The 20,605-nt window shown below is 50.1% G+C and overlaps 2 protein-coding genes across 2 annotated transcripts in view; both read right to left on the reverse strand.

Annotated features, from left to right (window-relative positions):
• The window catches only part of PITPNM3 (PITPNM family member 3), a gene marked incomplete at its 3' end in the record, with an annotated part of 82,885 nt that extends 81,768 nt beyond the window's left edge, over nucleotides 1-1,117 (reverse strand). Inside the window, exon 1 of the mRNA XM_080924001.1 lies at nucleotides 1,036-1,117. Coding sequence (XP_080780127.1) covers nucleotides 1,036-1,057 — 22 coding nt within the window. The 5' untranslated portion in view covers nucleotides 1,058-1,117. The remainder of the gene's footprint in view (nucleotides 1-1,035) is intronic.
• Nucleotides 1,118-19,523: 18,406 nt separating this feature from the next.
• Nucleotides 19,524-20,605, reverse strand: part of KIAA0753 — a gene marked incomplete at its 3' end in the record, with an annotated part of 42,713 nt that continues 41,631 nt past the window's right edge. The window contains exon 19 of the mRNA XM_080922303.1: nucleotides 19,524-19,641. Coding sequence (XP_080778429.1) covers nucleotides 19,524-19,641 — 118 coding nt within the window. The remainder of the gene's footprint in view (nucleotides 19,642-20,605) is intronic.

The raw sequence follows: 20,605 nt of genomic DNA on the forward strand, positions 1-20,605 counted from the left end.
GATCGGGACCTGTCCCAGGGTCACCGGCAGCTCCATGTCACTCACATCTAGAGTGTGATCGTTCCATCTTTGCCATGCCTAGGGGTGGAGAAGTGGGGTTCACACCTAGGCCCCACAGGGATGGCATGGCACCTGCCAACGTCACGGGCTGGGTGTGAGTTCATGACAGATTCTCACACGCCAGCTCCCAGGCTCAGGACTGTTGAGACCAGCCTCGCCCATTTGTGGCCAGCCCTATGAATACGGGCTTTACTCAACTTGGCGTTTAGGGCACTGTAGGGACCCAGGGCGTAAAGTGGGGAGTTGGGGGCTAAATCTGGTCCCCCTCCAGGTCCTAGGCAACTCACAGGGCCTGACATCAGAGCAGATGCTGGTGAATGAACCGCCTGACTGGATGAATGAAGGGACGACTAACACCTACTCCCTGCGAACCTTGGGCTATAGCTTTGAGCTTGCAGGAGAGCAGAGCCCATGGGACCCCAACAGAGGCCCCGCCTGCCTAGCCTGGTACCTGAGGCACTGCCTCTGGGTCGGGTGGAGGGCGGGGTGGCTCCCCAGCCGTTAGAGTACCCCTCCAGCGGCCGGACCAGTAATCTGGGTCTCCTGACCCAGCTGGTGGCAGGGGCGGGGGACTGTCGCATCCAGGATACAGAGTGACAGGACAAGGGGGCGCGTCCTGGTTTGTTGGGCGTGGGATGGGTCGGCGGCCGCGGGGCATCCCCTTTGGGTTCCGCTGCCAGGGTCTACTCCCCTGTCTCCCGGAGGGCAGCGACAGCTCTCAACTGCCGACTGGACAGAGGAGCCGCAGACCTGACCCAATGCAGCGGGGTAAGCGGGGTAAGCGGGGTAAGCGGGATGCGGTGTCCCGCGAGGTGACTGGGGGCGCGGGAAGGACGCAAGGAGCGCGGAGCCCCTTATACACGCCCGGGGTCCGGGCGGGTCGCCGCGGTCACCGCGCCTCCTCCCACGTGGGGGGGGGGGAGACTCACCTGGGCCGAGCGATTCCTCCCGCCACCCGCCGCGCGCCCCACTCACCTGTGCTGCCCGCCTTGGCCATGTCCCGGGCGGCGGGCTCCGCTGTGCTGCCGGCGTTGCTCGCTCCCGGCCCGGCCCCGGCGCCTTCGGCCCGAGCGGACTCTCCGGGCGCCGCGCCCCCGCCCCGCTCGCTCGGCCGCCTCCACCGCAACCGCCGCCGCCTCGCCGCTCCCTCCCGCTCCCTTAAAGGAGCCGAGCGGCGGCCGCGCCGCCCGTCCGCCTCCCCCCCCCCGCGCCGCCGGGGAGGGACTGACGACGGAAGGCGCCCGACACCGCCCCCGCGGGCCCGCACCCCCCGCCCGAGCCGCGCGGCCACCGCAGCGCGTGGGAGGTGCAGCCCACTGACTGCGGCCACTGAGACCCCGACCCTCGCGGAATGACAGGCGTAGAGAGCCTGGGGATTGCAGCTCAGAGATGCTCGAGACTTGGACAGCGAGCCTGGGGCGCAGTGACCCTGAGACACCGCACCAGAAAGAGACACTCCTAGGGCAGAAACACCCTTGGGAGAGAGAGAGAGAAATTCAAGGAAATCGGAGCTGGCTAGAGTCCGAAAGGACAGAGTGAGAGAGCAAGGAAGACCAGGACCCAAGAGACCAGAGAAACCTAGAACGAAGTCTTGCAGAGATGAGAGGGGACTTCTCCTTCAGCTCCCAACTCCAGGGGTGCTGGATGCTTGGATCTGCTCTAGTCTCAAAAGAGAAAAGCTTTTGTCCTTTAACACTAAAGGACCGGTTAAACCTGCAAATCCCACCTGCCAGTTCATGCTGAGCTTGGTTTATGGGGGACCTGGCAGAAGGCAGAGTTTCCCTAACACTTTTCTCACAGAAGTACAAACATTCTAATTAACAGGTCTCCTGAGATATTTAAAGTGTGGTTTCTGCCCACTGCAGTCTGGGGATCCACAGGAGATGGTCAGTCATTACCTAGAAGGTAGGACCCTGGAGAGAATAGTCCTCTCCCTAGTTCAGTTCCAGGCTAGGCCACTTCCTCCTTGCTTCCGGTTAGGGTAAGGGCTGGGCTCCCCAGAGGACTTTTGGGCCTTCCCTGAAGTCTGTTTTTCTCCCACAGTCTGCAACCAAGCACCCACCCCGGGCACTAGACAGTTCCACCCCTGGACCAGCCAGGACTTTAATGTCCCATCCACTGCCCCATAGAAACAAAGCACACAAGGGGCCTCCACGGACACACCCACTTCTGGGCTTTGACTCCTTCAGCCCATCCATGTTAATCAGCCCTTATAACTCCCTCTTAATTCTACCAAAGGCTCAGTCCCTCAGGCGAGAGCCTTTCCAAAACTTTTGCAGAGAGCTAGCAGCGAAAATGTTCTTCACCTCAGAAGTCTGTATCCTGTACCTCCTACTAATGGACTTCTTGCCTCCTGATCCTAGGATCCTCTGTGTAGACCGATGTGCCTTCACACAGGACAGCTAGCCACCCTGCTTTGACAAAGATTGTCCATCTTAGTTTTAGCTGTGACTGTCTCACCTCTCCAGAAACCCTTTAGTCCCAAGGACTCCAGAGTGGGACAGCAACACATCCCATAGACGTGGAAATTCAGAAGCCCCAAAGTCTTGAATTCGAAGCTGCTCACCAGCTCAGGCCACTGGCTACTATCAGGGAGGGCATGGATAGCCCCTTTCCACCTCTGACCCTGGAGTGCTCTCCCATATTGGAACTGTAGTGGTTGTTACAGAGTGAGCCGTCTCTGTGGCTTTCTGTGTGAACTTTTTGTTAAGTCTGAATGTACCTTCTGGGGTGTATTGTGTCATTCCCAGTTTATGCAGAGGAAACAGGCTAAGAAAAGTCACTGCCTTCCCTTTCAGGCCTGAGCTCTATCCCTCTGGGTCTCCTTGTCCTTACATTTCTCTGAGGTTGTGGGAATTTCAGAGGCTTGGCAGTTTGTACAATGTCTCCATAAATGGTGACAGTGGACACCACTGACTACAGAAAACATAATGAACCTGTCACAGAAGGGACCCAGTTGGGCCTAAGTACCACCCCAGATTGTGGCTCTCAGAAGGAATAGTGACCACAGGCTGATGTATATGAGTGCACACTCACAGGCATACAGATCCAGGAAAACACATCTACTTACTGCTGATAGGAGCCCCTAAGACTCTCCTGAGTCTGGTCATCCCAAACCTTAGACTCCTGACCTTGGGAAGGGGCAGGTAGACATACAGCTGAGGTGCCGAGCAGATGGGCACTTGCAAAGCATCTCACAGTCTACCCTCCCTATTCCATGAGCAAGCTACATTACCCCCCCCCAAGCTTTCCCTGCAACCCCACCGAGTGTGAAGCTCCCCTGAGAGGTGGGCATAGGGGCCAGAGGGGCTTGCACAGCCTGGCCTCTCAGGCAGTTTCTGTGCACAGACCTGGAGTGACTGACTGCCGAGGCAGCTTCAGCCCTGCTTTCAGTCAGAGCAGACACATCGGAACTCAAGACCGTTAGATTAGCTGGTGGGAGTTAACTTCCTGTATCAGAAGAATCGTCCTTAATTGAAGAAAAGAATAACTAGCAATTTGCAGCAGCTGACCTCACTGCCTGGTGGAGGGAGGAGCTGGAGCCTGTGTTGTCTCCTAGGTCTCCGGCTCCTAATGGGAGAGGGACTGTCTGTGTTTGGGCTTCCTTGTCTGGGTTCACAGGGCTTCTGCCATCATAGTGGTCAGCCGCTCTCCAGCCATCAAATATTAAACCCTGGATAGCTGGGGAAAGGGAACAGGGGCCAGGCTAGGCTCAGGCACAGATGTGGTCCAAAGGTAGAGCTCCAGGTAGTTGGGTAGGGGGATCTGGTGTCTGGATGATTCCTCCACTAGTCAGATCCCAGGCTACTAGTCCTGGAGAAATGGTATTCAAGCCTTTGGAACAATAAGCAAGAGCTGGGAGCCACCGTGACCACAAGGAAAGCCAGCCAGGCTGGGTCCAGCTCATCTTCTTTCTGGACTTGCTTGTGAAGGCTGATAGAGTTGGGCATTACCACACCATCTGGGCTTGGCCACAGCATCCACTTAACTCTCCAATGGCAACTTTTGAGAACAATCCAGTGAGCCCCTGACACAATGATCCATGATGTGTCTCTGTGACCCTGGAACGGACTCTAGTGGATTGTGGCCTTGGGTCCCATCACGCCTGTTAGCAAAATTATACCTGACCAGGATGCGAGGGGCTATGGGATAGGTCCATTGCAACTCACAGTGGCCTTTGCAGCTGGGACTGGGCAAGCATATCTGAGACCTGGTACCCTTTCTCCAAGCCTCGCCCAAGTTCCCAGCTTGGGTTGCCACTTGGAAGTTTTCATAGCCTCATCTCCCCCAATGACCTTCCTTGCCACTAGCACATCATTATCCTTGGCAGCTCCTTTCCTTCAGGGGTCTTCTGGGTGGCTTTAGGCCCTTGTCGGCTTTTCTTAACTGCTCCCCACACTTTCAGATCCCTCAGTGCCATCCATGCCTGCGGGACTGCCTCACTCACAGAACGGGTCCAAACTGAGTTGCTCTTAGAGACTCCTAGGACAGCTCTGGGGTAGCCAGCCTGTTCTCATCCTCATCTGTTCACTCCAGGCTGCCCTAGTTCTGCCTGGAGTCCGGGACACAGTGTAGTACATCCTATCCCTGTGTCCTTCCTTCTTCTCTTTCCTGGCAGCTAGGATGTATTTACTTTGTGTGTTCACCTTCATCCCAAGAAGGATAGAACCATGCCTGTCCCAATTCCATGGTGAGGGCCATCTCCCTGGTTATATGGGCATCCTTGGAATTACCCTCAAGGCAGATGCTATAAGGAAGGCCTTGTGGCACCCAAGGGCTCCTGAAGAAGCAGAAAGATTCCTTTAACGTCAATGCCAAGATTCTGGTGTGCGAGGACTGCAGGCAAGATAGACCCCTACCTCATCGAGAGGCCAAATAAATATACTTTGATTTGTGTCTTCCTTCACACTGTTCCCACTAGAGTGGGCCGAAGACACTAGAAGCTACATGCACACCTTGTGCATTCAAAAGATGCTGGGGACAACCTGCTGAGTCTGTTGAACTGGCCAAATGTGGTTACCATTCTAAGAGTTTAAGGGCAGCTAGAAAGAAAGGAGGAAGAAAGGAAGAGAAAGGAAAGACAGACCTGTTGAAATGGATCTTGTCAGATTTTTAAGTGTGTGTGTGTGCGTGTGTGTGTGTGTGTGTGTTTGTGTATAAAACCAGAGGACCCAGGTTAGGTTCCCAGCACTCACATAGTGGCTCACAACATAACTCCAGTTCCAGTGAATCTGATGCCCTCTTTTAATCTTTGTGAGTACCATGCACACATAGTGCACATGCACACGTGCAAGCAAAACACTCGTACTCGAGAAACAAAGTGTATGTATTGATAAGTGTAAAACACTTCACATAAATGGTCTTTATTGTGGTGGATATGTCACACACACCATGGCGAGAATGTAGAGGCAGTTCTCTCCTTCTACCATCATGTGGGACCCAAGGACCAAACTGCGGTTCCCCAGCCTACCCAGGAGCATCCAGTAATGGATGACCCATCTCAGCTCTGCTCTGTCAGGTTTTGACTTCAGGGACTGTGACTTTTTTCCCCCACATCAGTGGTCTTCCATTTTACCAAGAGGGTAGTGCTGGTAGAGAAGATCTTAGAGAAGAAGTCTCAAGAGGTGATGGGTGAGTTTTTCCAAAACAGAGGGTGTCTGGGGATGGACAGGTGGTGGTGGTGGAGGGGTGCAGCAGTCATAAACTGAAGGATGGTAAGGAGAGAGTTTACTTCATGCAGCTGTCCAGTTGGCTGTACCAGTACCCCCTCTTCTCTGCCCATGGAATAACACCCATAGTTCTACCCCCTCATGTTTTTCTGCAGGTGGGCCTGTGTTTTACATTTGTTTAAGGTCCAGACTGTTAAAATTGGTCCCAGGAAAGTCCTGCTGTCTTGTTTTCCAATTATATCTGGTGCTGGTGAAAATCTAAAAGTCCCAGTAGCATTGGCTTTCAACTCTGCACTCCTGGAAGGGCCCAGCAGCACAGTGCTAGAACCAGGACATGTAGGTGCTCTGATATCACACTTCCCCCAGGCCTGCCTCACCACACACACACACACACACACACACACACACACACCACTTATTAGTATGGATTTCAGAATGCACAAAAGCAAATGTAATAATAGACGATAAGGTACTAAAGAGACAATACATAAATGGTGGGGGGGTGCTTACTAATACAGCACTATAAGCCAGGGTAGAATTCACTATCAGATTACATAAATAAATTGTGCAACAGATGGGGCTTTATCAGCGTGTATTATGCTATCTACACATACTATGGCTCCCATCCACCCACCTCAGGTAAGGCTTGCCTCTCTGGCTCTGCTGTTCTGGCTTCCTCCGTTGTTTGTCTAACTGTTCTTGCCAAGGACAGGGGCACAATGAATGGAGGAACCCAGGAGACTATGGAGGCCCAACTGTTAATCCTTTTGTTTTTGCCCAAGATGAGCAAGGTTGGGTAGAATAGGGTCTATTGTCTTTTCTGGCAGCCTGGAATCTCCCACCAGTCCAGGCACCCTCTTTTACTTACCTCCAAATACCCTCCCACAGTCTGAGGATCCTCTCTGAAGTGTGTATGTTTTCTAGTCTCACTCAAAAAGCTTTCCCCATATGTATGCATGTAGAGATACTATACAGTCAATCGTTACGATAGCACATAGACAGTGGACCATGGTGGCACATGCCTTTAATCCCAGCTCTGCAGAGGCAGAGGCAGACACATCTCCATGAGTTCCAGGCCAACCCACACTATACAGTGAGACCCTGGTTGAAAACAACAACAATAACAATAAAACAGAAAGAAAGAAGGAAGGAAGGAAGGAAGGAAGAAAGAAAGAAAGAAAGAAGGAAGGAAGGAAGGAAGGAAAGAAAGAAGACATTTTATAGGGACACCTCTTTACTGTGTGCCTCTTGCTTTTATTTTAATACAGTTTTAGTTAGTATATGTGAATGTGCATATGCTTGAGAGCTACAATCGAAGTATGGAGGTTAGAAGACAAATTCCCAGAGTTGGCTCTCTCCTTCCACAATGAAAACAGCTGGCAGGGTGCTTGCCTAGCATGGGGGAAGGCCCAGGGTGTGACCCTGTAGCTAGAGACAGGAGGATCTCAAGGTCATCCTCTGATACCCGTTAAATTCAAGGCCAACTTGAGATACATTAGATTTTGACTCGGGATAAAAAATAAAGCAAAACTAGACATGAATCTAGGGCTGGGTGTGGGTATGTGGCAGAGCCCTGGCCTAGAGTGTGTGTAAGATAGAAGAGAGAGAGAGAGACAGAGAGAGAGAGAGAGACAGAGAGAGAGACAGAGAGAGAGAGAGAGAGAGAATACCTTAAAGCTTAGGAAAGAGAATCCTTCACCTGTAGGGAGACTATCCTGCTTCCCTAACTTCGACAGCCAGGATGCTCTTGGCTGCATTTATGCTACAGTTTCTACGGTAACAACACTTCTCTATGTAATAAGAACAGTAAGAGTAACAGGTGCCTGTGGGTAAGGAGATCAGGTTTCAGGAGTGTTACCTCTCTTAATTTTTATAACAAGAAATGAGATAGGCATTCTGACCGTGCTCATTCTCGAGATAAGACAAGCAGCACCCAGAGAGGTTCCACATCTTTGATACCCCAGAGCTTGTGATAAGTGTCAAAGAAAGAAAGCAAACCCCAAGCTTCCAAAGCTTACTCTCCTTTTAGCCACAGAAGGGAAGAAGATGGAGGACCAGTGAGATGTCTCAGATAAGCACATTGGCAGCACACTTACGAAAACCCGAGTTCGGTCCTCAGAATCTGAGATGGAAAATTGCCCTCTGATCTCCACACCTGTGCCATACCTACACAGACACATGCATGCACGAGGACACACACACACACACACACACACACACACACACACTCTATACAGGAAACACAGCCTGCCACATCTGTGTGCTTCCTTGTCTGTGCTTGCTGCAAGCCCACTGGTCCCACAGGGTTCTCCGAACCTTGGCAGCTCCGATACAATCCTGCGGTTTTTCTGAATCCCCAGGGGAGGTGCCCTGGCAGGGAGAGGCTCTGAGTCAGCAGGATCCTCAGGAGCACAGATGTGAGTGCCTCTGTCTGGGCAGAGGCCTCCCAGGGCTATCAACGCAACTGCCAAGTCGGTCTCCCAGGCAGATCTCCCGGGCTTCGGGGCTATCTATTCAGATTGCAATTTGAATGCTTCTGGTCAGAATGACTAAAAGGCTGAATTTTACAAGGGTTTTGAAAGTGAATTGGCTCCACTTATTAAAGATATACTAGATTACATGCCGAGGCAAAGGACACCCCAGGGACTTCTGGTATCATGGAGATGGAAACACCCCTTGCCCAGCCGCTCTGCAAGCGGTGGAAGACATGCCGTGGAAGACGGTTCTACAAGCAGGTGCCAATTAAATTGCAGGCTGAGGGATCATAGACCATCAAGGAAACATCTTGGCCCAGAAAGGCTGCGGGGGAATAGAAATGTGGTTCTGGAAATCCCTCCAGGTTATTTTATATAAATCTGTCTCTAAGGGCAGGAAGCTTAAGGCTAAAAAGAAAGCGCTTCAGACTTCAGTCACAGAACTTATGAGGGACACGGAGAGGGGAGGGGTCGTGCATTCTGAATGGCGCCTGGTGATTAGACCCTGTGCAGACAGGCCTCCTTCACACTAATGAGGGAGCTGACTGGTTAAGATAGCCTGACTCTGCCCACCACGTCTTACCCCAGCCCAGTGTGCAAGCTGAGTGTTAAGTGACTGTAAACCAAAACAAACCTGAGGCTGGGGAGTCAGCTCTGCCGGTCAAGTGCAGGGGGAGCTGAGTTCTAATCCTCAGCATCAACTAGGGCGCAGCAGCACAGAGCAGGCAGAGAGCCAACTAGCAACGCTGAATCGGTGAGCTCGTGGAGGGGTTGGGTGGGAGTTGGGGTGATGAGAAGATTGATCAGCAGGGAAAGTTCTTGCTGTGAGAACATGAGGACTAGACTTCAGATTCCCAGCACCCATGTTGGGCATTGCAAGGACTGTCTGTAACTCCAGCATATAAGAGGCAGAAGCAGGCTAGCTAAACTAGCTGAATCAGAGAGCTCTATGTTCGATTAAGAGACTCAGTATATAAGGGGGAGAGTGGTTGAGGAAGAAAACAAAAGTTTGCCTTAGTCTTCTCCATGCACAAGCACGTGCACCCCACACGTGTGCTCCCACACATGTAAATATACATGTGTGCAATGTTTCTTCCGCAGAGAAACAATCGAGGAAAGACGCCTAACGCTAACCTCTCTGGCCTTCATGAATACACACATACACACCTGTATGCATACGGGCACACACATGTGCACACATATGAACATACACCCACAATTAGGGCAGTGACAATGCCATAGTAACTGAGAGAAGAGGGTCCTAGCTCACACCTTCCCACGAATCTGTAGGAGCCAGCCCTGGCTGATGTCTCTGTCTGTCTGTCTGTCTGATCACTTTCTCCCTCCCTCTTTTCTTCCTTCTCTGTCCCCAAGAAGTTTATTTTCCAGCCGCTGCTGACAGGAGAAGCCTCGTGTGTTCTGATGCTCAAGGCTGCCTGGCCTGTGGTAGTCATAGACGGTCCAGAGAGATGACATGTGTGTCCCCTATTGTAAGGAACACTCTCAGGCACCCAGGAGTCCAAAGGAGCTGCCAGGGTATCACAGAGAGTAAAAGGAAGCCCCGAAGATTGGCTTAGAAAATAGGAAGTGAGGCAGCACGAGAGGGCCAGGAGCTACGCATTGCAGCCATCTTTTCTTTGTGAAGATGTTGGCCACAGAGCACCTCTCCTCACCACGCAGACCACTGGCAGGATCTGAAAGCCAGTGGCTCAGAAAGGAGCATCAGTTTTGCATTGCTCATTCGGGCCAGGCCTGGTTGATCAGTGCTAAGACTGGATGAGGACATCCCAGGATGGGGACCTGGAAATTTGGGAGCTATCAAGAGGGAGGAGCACAGCTAAGACCACTCAAACTCTGATGGGAGCTAGCACTGTGCATTCCAAACGAAAGACACTGTGGGTGGGTTCATTATGCAGACCCAACAATTTCCCAAAGACCTGCCAAGACTAAAAAGGTTACAGAAAGCTTCAGGAAACACAGCCTTGTAGCAGCAGGGCATGTGAGTTGAGCCAGGTGCTCTGAGCCTGCAGTGAGCACTCAGCAGCGCCCCCTGCAGGATTAGAGTCTAGTGCATCTCCAGGAAACTGCTGCCAAGTGGTCTAGGTCTCCAATGTCTAGCCCCTGTCAGCCTATCCGGACCAACGATGGGGCTATGGGTGTCATGGTGAAATTGCTCCAAGCTGTGAAGTTTTTAATATTAGGACATTGAAATAGTCCCTCTTTGGGAAATAATAGCATCTAGGATTTTCAGAGTCAAGCTGTCTGAAGTAGAACTTAACCATAAGCCTTTGGCCAAGATCCAGTGAACCTCAACTGGGAAGTAGATTTCTCCCTCCCGTTCCCCTCCTCCTCGCTCTGCTCCCCTGTTAGTGAAAGCATTATAAATTCCTGGGGTGGAGTATGAAGTGGTTTTGGTTTTGCGCGTGGAGAGTAAGCAATAGCTAATCAGTCAGAGGAAACATGTGAAGCAGAGGCACCAACATGAAGCTGGGAAGAAGGTCTGTCACACACACACAATTTTTCTGTGATTTCCTGGGAATCCTGCAGACAAGAGGGTAACTTTCCCTCTGCCTCTGTGTAGGATAAGGTGCAGAGGACATGCCTAAGTAACGTCAGACTGCTAAAGGGCGGAGCCAGGACTTGGAATCATTGCTTTCTTGGGTGCATAACCTGAGGCTTGGTGTACTTGGACCCAGAGATCCTGGGTCCTAAAAGTGGACAAGTTTGTGTACATGTATAAGTGCATGTAAGGCCACATAGACTTACATGTATATGTATATATAGAAGAACGCATGTGCATTCACATTGCATATGTATTTTTGTATGTGCTTGTGTGCATATGTGGATATTTTTATGTCACTATTTGTCCATGGTGTGTGTGTGTTTCATTGGTTCATTGGCCAGGTTTTTGTCTGTTTTTCAGCATTGCCACCCAACCCAGGGCTCTGCATGTTGTGATGGCTATTCCTGGCTGTCAACTTGACTACATCTGGAATGAACTACAGTCCAGAAATGGAGGGCACACATCCAGATCTTGCGGCTGGAAGACTACTTCTTCGGGATTCTAGTTTCTCCAGCTGCAACAACTAGCTCGTGGGACTGAGCAACTACTAGACTCTTGGACTTCCCATTCACAGCTGCCCATTGTTAGGTTAGTTGGACTGCAGTCTGTAAGTCATCACAATAAATCCCCTTAATACACAGAGACATTCTGTAAGTTCAGCGCCTCTAGAGAACCCTAAGTAATACACATTAATGGCTTTGGTTACCACTGAGGTCTATCTCATCCCTCTTTCACTTCTGAGACAGTCTCCCTGAGTTGTTCAGAATGGCTATAAACTCAGCGTTGCCCGACTCTTTACATTGTGCTCCTCATGTCTTAACCTCCCCATGTAGCTAGGATTACAGGTGTGCCCCAGGACATCAGGTTTGATCAGGTTTTAAGAAATCTTGACATTTCAGATTAGCAGTAACCCCTGCTCCAATCCCTTGGTTCAGATGAAAATAGTCTCTTTAGTCTGCATGGGGAATCTGGGGTTTGCTCCTGACTAGAGCTGTGAACATGTTTCCAGTTAATTAAAAGCTTTTGGGGAAACTCTCTGGCCAGTAACCTATCTCCCAGGCTCAGGTGGCTTGGGACCCACTCAAGTGTCCTGTGACACATGCAGGTCATAAGACAATAAAGCAGCACTCCCTTTCTGGTATTGGGCCCCAGCACAGAATGGAAGGAGGACCAGACACATTGACAGAGAAATCTCAGGTCTTGAAGCCCTGAACTCTTCAGACAAAAAAACCTGACCATCTAGGTGGCCCCACATTTTTTTGTAGCACACATGCCTGGAATTTCTTAAAGCAGATGCTATCCAGAGAGCCTTCTAACTGGGTGACAGAGGCTGGAGGGCTGGGAGGAGTTTGGGCAGGTTGTAGACTTGCCAAGACTCCTCCATCAATCAGAGCAGATGCACAAGCCAAAGAATTAACAGGATATGCCTGCAGGGGCTTGTGGGTAGGCTCCTGACATGCCTGACCTGCCCCTGACATGGCCATTCAGCCTTCAGTAGCTGCCCCTCTACAATGACTTTCCACAGTTCCCATTGTTCCCAATCCATTTTCTCATTCACTGTAAAAGCCGTGGGCCTGCAAACTCTTTCCACGGTCATTGTGAGGCTGGAGTATATGCTGGGTTTTGGTTTCACAGGGATTGATTAACACAGATGGAGCACTTGGCAAGGGCCTGGGGCTCCCAGTAGACTCCCCCATCTAGACATGGAATAAAGATTAGAGCTGGAGGACAATCTAGGGCAAACTATGCTTTCAAGGGAAGGGAGGGACGAGGGGTGGAGGAAGCTGCCTATTCCGGCTCAAGGGCATCTTCTTGAAGTTAGATGAAATTCCTTGCCAGAAGGAAAAGAAATGGGTAAGTCTGAAACCATTGCTGCCATCTCAGGCCACGAAGCTCTCCTGTTCACCTACCCTGAGAGGATGTGGAGAGGCCTCACTCCTGAAGCCCTCCAGCACCCATGCTGTCTGAACCATGTGGTACATTCATGCCTGTATCCACCTTCCTGGGAGCCCCTTGCTTGTGCTGGCAGGCCCTTCCCCTCTTCCTTAAACACAGTCTGAACCAACTATTCACTGTTCAAGGTCTAAGTCAAATGCTGCCTTCTCTAGGAAGACTGTTCCAACCACTGTCCCCATTCAGTGGAAATGCACCCCTCCTCTCTCCTCATTGCTTCAGCTTTTTTCCCTGCCTGCTTTTGTGTTTCTATGTACACATTGAACTTTAACATTAGTGCAAACTGCAGTTTGTTACTACCTCCTCTGAAAACAATGGTGTGTTTGTTTTGCTTCTGTGTTGGGAACTGAACCTCAGGTCTTTGGTGTACCAACTGCTTTATAACCTCTACTAGGGAGCTAGTGTGTTTCAATGTTAACTGTCTGGTTTTGCTTGGCCAACATCAATTCCTTCTGTCTCAGAGAACAGGGATTCCGTTTCCCACCCAGGTGCAAGCCATACTTAGTTGCTGTTTTTCACGTTGGTTTTTGGCTACATGTATGTCTGTACTGAGGGCTCAGATCCCCTGGAATAGGATTTACAGACAGTTGTGAACTGCCATGTGGGTGCTAGGAATTGAACCCAGGTCCTGTGGAAGAGCAGCCAGTGTTCTTAACCACTGAGCCAACTCTCCAGTACCATTTTTACTCGTTTATTTTTTTCTGAGACAAGGTTTGGATGTGTGTAGCCCTGGCTGTCCTGGAACTCTCTCTGTAGCTCAGGCTGGCCTCAAACTCACAGAGATCCACCTGTCTCTGCCTTCCCAGTACTGGGATTAAAGGTGTGTGCCAACACTGCCTGGCACAGTCCATACTATTGAGAAAATGATGAGCCATTCTCTGACAGGTGTCTCTGACCTGACCAATCAGAGCTGAGGAATTAGATGGAAATGCGTCTTGTTACTGAAAGTGGCCAATGCTAATGAGGTAGCCTAGAAGCCATCTTGGAAAAAGGAAGGCCTTTGTGTCGTGAATGGTAAATGGGCTGTTCATGCCCATGTGGGAACTTGAACTTCTGATTCTCCTGCCTCCAGCTCCTGTGCTGGGATAACAGATGTGCACCATTGTTTATTTGGTGCTGAGGATTGAGCCGGAGGCTTTGAGCATTCAAAATGAGTGTGTTATCTGCTGAGTCCCAGCCGTTAGGTAGACCCTTAGCTGTCAACTGCAAGTGCAGACTTCATTTTGAGTGGAAATGAGCAGTTGCTGTGGTCCTACTGTATGGCTGCCATGGTGGTTGGTTCTGAGCATACGAAGGTGACTGGGCCATCTAGCCCCTCTGGTTGATGCAGCCTGCCACAGAGTGCAGGTTCTGGCCAGCTACTGGCACCATTTTCTTCCACTCCATCCTAATCTGCCTCCATTGTCCCTACCTTCTTGCTTAGGCTGGACCTTGCTGGCAGCTGGCCTCCATAAGATAAGTGACAATCAAGTCGCCCCATCACCTGGGGACTGGCTGCTACAATTCTACCACCTCATTAGGCTCTCATACTGACACTGATCTAGAGATTATTGATCCATTCTACAGATGAAACGGAAGCCGAGTGAGCTGAAGATTTCCTAACCACAGAGTAGTCAGTTCCAAGTCTGGCTGGAAATTCTTTGTCATCCCCCCTCCCCCTTCCCGACTGAAGTGCCCTTCCCTGGACTCTGGAAAACAGAACAACACTGGATCTGGAGGTGAAAGGATGGAGATTGATAGTTCTGGATCTATCACTCTCTAGATGGCCCCAATCAAGTTCCTCTTCCATAGGCTTTCATTTCTCCATCTGTAAAACGGGACTGGTACTGCATCTACTGCTTAAGGCTGTGATCCAGTTTAGAAAGTTCTGGTGACCACGAGGTTCTAGTCAAGACTGTGGGTCTGAGGCAGGACAGCAGACCAGCCAGACAGGCCCTAGATGTGCTGCCCAGGGCAGTAAAAAACACAGTTGGAAAATCACTGTCAGGTGTCCAGATGGAAGGACGTGGCAAGGATCCACACAGGACAGTGAGCAGGAAAAAACAACGTAAGAGGCCAGGACAGCATTCCAGAGCCCAGCTTCTCAGTGCATGCCAAGGTTCCCTCCTAACAGGTTCTGTAAAAATCTCTACATAATAATTATCAAAAACCTAAGGCCAGAGGCTGATATCTGTTTTCATGGCTATATTCTTTATGTACCACCTGAACTACTGTTTGTACATAAAGAGGCTGTTATATGGTAGAGAGAACAGCATATATTTAAAGGTGCTTAGGAATTTTTAAACGATGTGTTTTTAAGACAAGGAGGTGGGTGATTAATCCAGGTACACAAGTAGGCTCCCTTGCTCTCTGGATAACTCCATTAGATCTCACAGAGTATCTTGAAGCTGGAGTTTTCCTGGGAGACCTGTGAAGGTCCTGCAGAATTCTGCAAACATTCTGGTAGCTGGCCCCGTCTCCATGGTCCCCAGTCCCTGCTTTCTGTGTGCACCCGAGCAGGCAGTGTTTGCTTGGCTTTTCTAGGTTAAACATAGCTTAGACGTGGTGAACCTGAGGATGGAGTCTGATGGATAGCAGAGACCAAAGAGCTAGGACTCAAGTACTCCTGCCCCCCCTGGAACACAGATTCCTGAGCCAGAAGCTGCTTGGAATTCTTCTATGCCCCTGGGCTTTCCTCAAACTGAAAGGCAGACTAAAGATACTGAAGGTCCCACCCACCCCAGCTGGGGGCAGGAACAACAGGGGTCCTCAAAGTACAGGCTCAGTGACCTACAGCCCATGAGTGGGAGGGTCATAGAAGACCTCACCAAGACAAAGGAAGTTGGAGGAGAGGATTTGTGGGTGTGGGCTGGATGTTTGGGAAAGAAGCAGGTCTGGGCTGGGGAAGGAGGCAGGGCTAGGACAGAGACAGGGGAGGGTAGGTAAAAAAACCCAAAGAGAGGAGGGGGCAGGGTGGAAGGCTGCAGTAGAGCAAACAGCCCAGTGCCAGGGGAGCAGGGATGTTCGAGAGAAGGCCTGTGGGAGCATAAAAGATGGAGGTGTGTAGCGAGCCTCTCGGCCCTGCCCCCAGAACAGCCATGGGGCCTGATAGCTGTGCTGCAAAGGTGCTTCCGAAACCACAGGGCAGCCCTGTGAAGGCTCTCCACAGATGACTTTAAGATATTGGAAAGGGAAAGGGAGAGACCAAAGCCAGGAGACCCAGGGCCAGGGGAATGAATGATTCTGTGGGGAGAAGCTGGATCTTTGAGGCCTGGCGGACTGTCGTAAGGTCAGGAGCCATTAAAAAGAGAGATGCTGATGTCTTCTCAAGGGCCTTTCTTGGTTGGGGATACAAGAGACCCTGATGGGGGAGAGGGTCAGTAGGGCAACAGGGCATGCTCAGCATTCTAGGAAGGGCAATGGAAGGAAAATTAATAGGGTATGTGTAAGCTCTAGCTGGACTGAAGAAACACATGGGGCCCTGGGGGGACTGGTGCAAGCAGAGTGGGGCCTATGGTATAGGAATGGAGGCCTGGCAGGCTAGAGAGCAGACTCAGCACCAAGTTCCCATGAAAGAAGCGGGCTGCTCACAGGAGTCAGCAGGGGAGAGGCCCTTACTAAGAACCCAGAGTAAACACACATCATGGTTGACAGGAGTCCATGTAACCCAGGCCCTACTGTTGGCTACTGAAGTACACACCCATGTTCAAACTGACCAGAATCAGCTCTGTCACCAACCGCGACCCCGTGGGAAGTCAGTCCTGATAAGGACACGCAGCTAGATTACTGCCTTCCTCTGCTTCGTACCGGACCAAAGAAGCAGGGCCTTGCTTAGAGGAAACCCTCAGAAGCAGGTCCTCTCATCCCCAGAAGACCATCAGAAAACAGGTATTTATATTACAATTCACAACAGTAGCAAAATCACAGCTATGAAGTAGCAACAGAAATAATTTTATGGGGGAGGGTCACCACAACATGAGGAACTATACTGAAGGGTAGAACATTAGGAAGGTTGAGAACCACTGCTCCAGAGGGCACCTCCATGGTGACCAGGAGTCACAGTGAGGACATACCTGGCTTTCAGTCATCCCAGGCAATTCCTACCAGTGTCAGCACTACTCAGGGGACACAGGGCTCCCTGATGTGGCTCTGCTTCACTGTCTTCCCCTGTCAGCCTGTGGCTACTGTGTCCCTTCCCAGCATTGCCTCTTTTACCCACTCTTCTGGAGCTCCCCAGTTTAGGGGGGCAGGAACTTGGACTTAGTAGGGAGAAGCTAAAACCTTTCATCACCCACCCTGTGGCAAGAATGGTAATCATACCGAGAAGGGGAGAGGGTCACCTTACCATCCCCACCCCTACCCCCACTCACTGTTCTGTCAGCCCTGGGCCTGGCCCACATCCAGTTAACAGGAGCAGCCTGACTGAGGCCCAGCCGCCGCTGGGGCAGACATCCCCCAACTCCCGGGCCTCAGTCTAAGCAGAGGGAGACAAGTTTTCCACAATGAGTTGGAAGCCAATAGCAGTGGACCTTAGGGGCCAATGTGACACTCCTACAAGGCCATCTGCCAGTGTCACACAAGGTCAACACGTACTGTACTGGGTGTAGTCTATCTGCTATACATTAATTCAAATGTACCTGCAGAGCAACAAAGTGCTAGGCAGAATCCCTGCCCTCAAGTCTAACAGAGACAAGGAATGAACAGGTGACAGTCTGGCCTGGCAGTGAAAGTCAGCCTATGGTGGAAGCGAACACTAAAGAGCACACAGGCACCTAAACAAAGTGGGGGGGGAGCTCATGTAACACAACACTCAAGTAAAACAGGCTGTGAACTGGTCATGAGAAAGCTGAAGGGAATTAGAGAATGACTCACAAGTGCTCAGCCTTAGGTCATGCAGTAAACACTCTAGTGGTCTGGCTGCAAGGCTGTATGCAGGAACATTTATAGTCAGGATTTAATGTTCAATTCCAAATTCTTATTTCTTGTGGCTCACTTCTGTCTCACTGTGGCTGCAAGTCTGGGCTATGAAGCAGACCCTGGACATGAGGCAGGGATGAGGCCCACCCATCTGAGCCAGTGTGGATTACCTGGTAGAGGGGGCCGAGCTAGACTTGTAAGGACAGGCCACACAGGAAATAATACTCAGCAAAGGCTCTGCTCCAGCAGTGTCTCAGACACTAAGTGGGGACAAGGAGTGGCAGAAGCACACGACACAGTAATCTTCATGGGAGAGTGACTCCATGACCACAGCCACGGACACAGGCTAGCTGGCCCAATCCCCCTTCCTGCTCTCACCTACTAATGGGGCGTGATGGTATGTCTCACAGAGTGCACCTGCATTAAGTTATGCAGTGAAGTTTTAGCACAACACTCTAGTATGTGCTCAATAAATGTTAGGTTTTATTAGCATTTATTTTTCTCTGAGGTGGTAAATAGTCTACTAAGTTCATATCAAATACAAAAGTATTCCCAGTGGTTCCTGTAAATTCCATTTCACATTGCCTGTGGGAAAAAGGAGATGTAAATTACTTCAAATAGACATGTTCACAATTTAAAATACTGAGTTTATTTTTTCATCGGCACAGTAAGAACTGCCATAACAAATGACTGCACTACCAACAGCAAGCGCTTCTATTGGTTCAAGTCTCCAGACTGAAGACCTATGGATCCCTTCATGTCCTTTCTGAGGTTATGTAATATTAAACAGGAAAATATTAAACAAAAATCAATTTTTGTGACCAGAAGGCTTATATCACCTGAACTTCTGGTACCATAGAAACAATCTCAGGAGGCCACGTCGGGGCATCTGTGGTAGCCAGATTCACATTTTAGTCCTTGGGTGTCTCTCCCTTTGTGGCTTACACTTCTTTCCCCAAGCCTCACACAAATAACTGAGGTAAACTCTGATCCAGGTAAACCTTTTTCAGGCAGTTGCCTTATTTTTATGCACATTCCTTTACTTTTTCTCAATTCAGAGTTACTGAAAACCTTAGCACCAAGACCTAAGAGTCTTCGAAAGGCCATGCAGACATCTTTGGTCCTCTGAAGGGTCCAGAAGTCTTCAAGTCATGCACTTGGCTCCCTCCTCCAGATGGGATGCTCTGTGGTGTAGAGAAGCTTCTGTCCTCTGGGAGAGTGAGCTGGCATGGGGAAGGCCTGCCCTCTCCTGTCTTCAAACTTCTGCATTCAGAGAAATGCTTTTATACTAGCATGGGTCAAAATGGTAATAAATGACTCTGAGAAACCGAGACTGTGAAAGGCGAGCTTGAGCCCATTTGTTCCGTGTGCCCATGGGGTGGGCTCCCTACTTCCACTGCTGCTGAGCAGAGGCTTGGTGACACCACCACTCCGAATTCCAAGTAGCTTGCCACCCAGTAGAGAGACACCACTAGTGACAATGTGAGGAGCACACTTACTAACAGGAGCCAGGTGCTGGGACCAGACAGTAACTGCACTTGGGTTCGCACTGATCCCTCCACCCCCATGGCTTTAACAGAGGCTGGAATCCCTATGTGAAATATCTTTACCCATTACCTTTCAAAACATTTTGATCTCCAACTGAGTCAGAGGAATGAACACACCATTTCAGTAGGAAAATTATACATCCGAAAATGCTGTACCAATCTAACTGTCTCATGCTCCTCCAGCACTAATAAATGTAACCTCCTTTCTATAACTTCCAGAAGCACTGCTAAGACAAGGAGAGGGTGACCTCCCTGACATTTCCCTCTCAGTGGGCAGCTGAGGACCAAGAGTCCACCATGGGCTGACAGCGGGCGGTGCTGTTCCTCTGGCAGTGATCTGAGGGCCCTGCCTGGACAGGTCTCATGCAGCGGCCTCTAGGAACTCTGAGGTGAACACAGCTTCTGCATAGTCTTCACACACATCCTGCAGTTCTGCAGCCACAGCCCCCAGCGCTTCATCTACCAGCTCATCTGAAAAGCTGAAGACAAAGGACACAGCTGAAGGCGTGGGCAGCCAAACACAGGGCTGTTCGGTATTCATAAAAACCTAGTCAATCAGCTCAGAAATTGTGTGGAGACCAGGAGCCTGTAGGAGCCAAGATACTTCTGGAGAAGGAAGTGAGGGGCCTGGCTCTCCCAGATATTAAGATGGTAGCACCTAGACCCCCAAGCACTGCAAAAGCACCAAACCAGACAAAACTGGACTTGACCCCAAGATGGCTGACATTAGAGCTGACTGGAAATGAATGACCTGGCCATAGCCCAGCCCCACAGCTCAGAGAAGATGCATGCTTCTCTGTGGTAAAGGGCAAGGTCCTCCATATCCCAGATACCTCTACATAAACATACGCATGTATGTACAACACACAGCTCTTTTATTTGAGCCTTTAGAGAGTATGTTGAAGACCTGGAATCCCTCAGGAACTTCAGTGCGTCCTAGAGACAACTGTGGTAACATTACCATAAACATTATCTAATCTTACATACAGACTTTATTCAAACCTTGCCAACCATCCAAATAAGGCCCTTAAAACTTTTTAGAATCCAGGATCCAGTCCAGGCTATTTAGTTGTCATGTCTCTTTAGACTTCATTCCTTTAAAATATGTTCCTCAGTCTCTCCTCCATGACCATAACATTTTTTGGAGTAAAGCTTTCTCCTCATTGTCCTCATGTCCTGGGTTGTTTAGTATTCTCTTATAATCAGTCAGCTGCATAGTTCTGAAACAGATGCAGAAGGGGGAGGGGAGATACTGTGTCCCTTCAGTGCTTATCCCTTTACTGATGACTGGTGATTTTGGTCACTCAGATAGGTGATGTCTACCAGGCTTCTTCCTTTAAATCACTATTTTCTGTGTGTAACTAATACATAAATCATATGGAGATATTTTCAGACTCACTTGGGGTTTGTAGATTTTCTTCTATCTTCATGGCCTTTGTTACT

This window comes from Micromys minutus (genome assembly GCF_963924665.1).
Source record: "Micromys minutus genome assembly, chromosome: 10".
Classification (NCBI taxonomy): domain Eukaryota; kingdom Metazoa; phylum Chordata; class Mammalia; order Rodentia; family Muridae; genus Micromys; species Micromys minutus.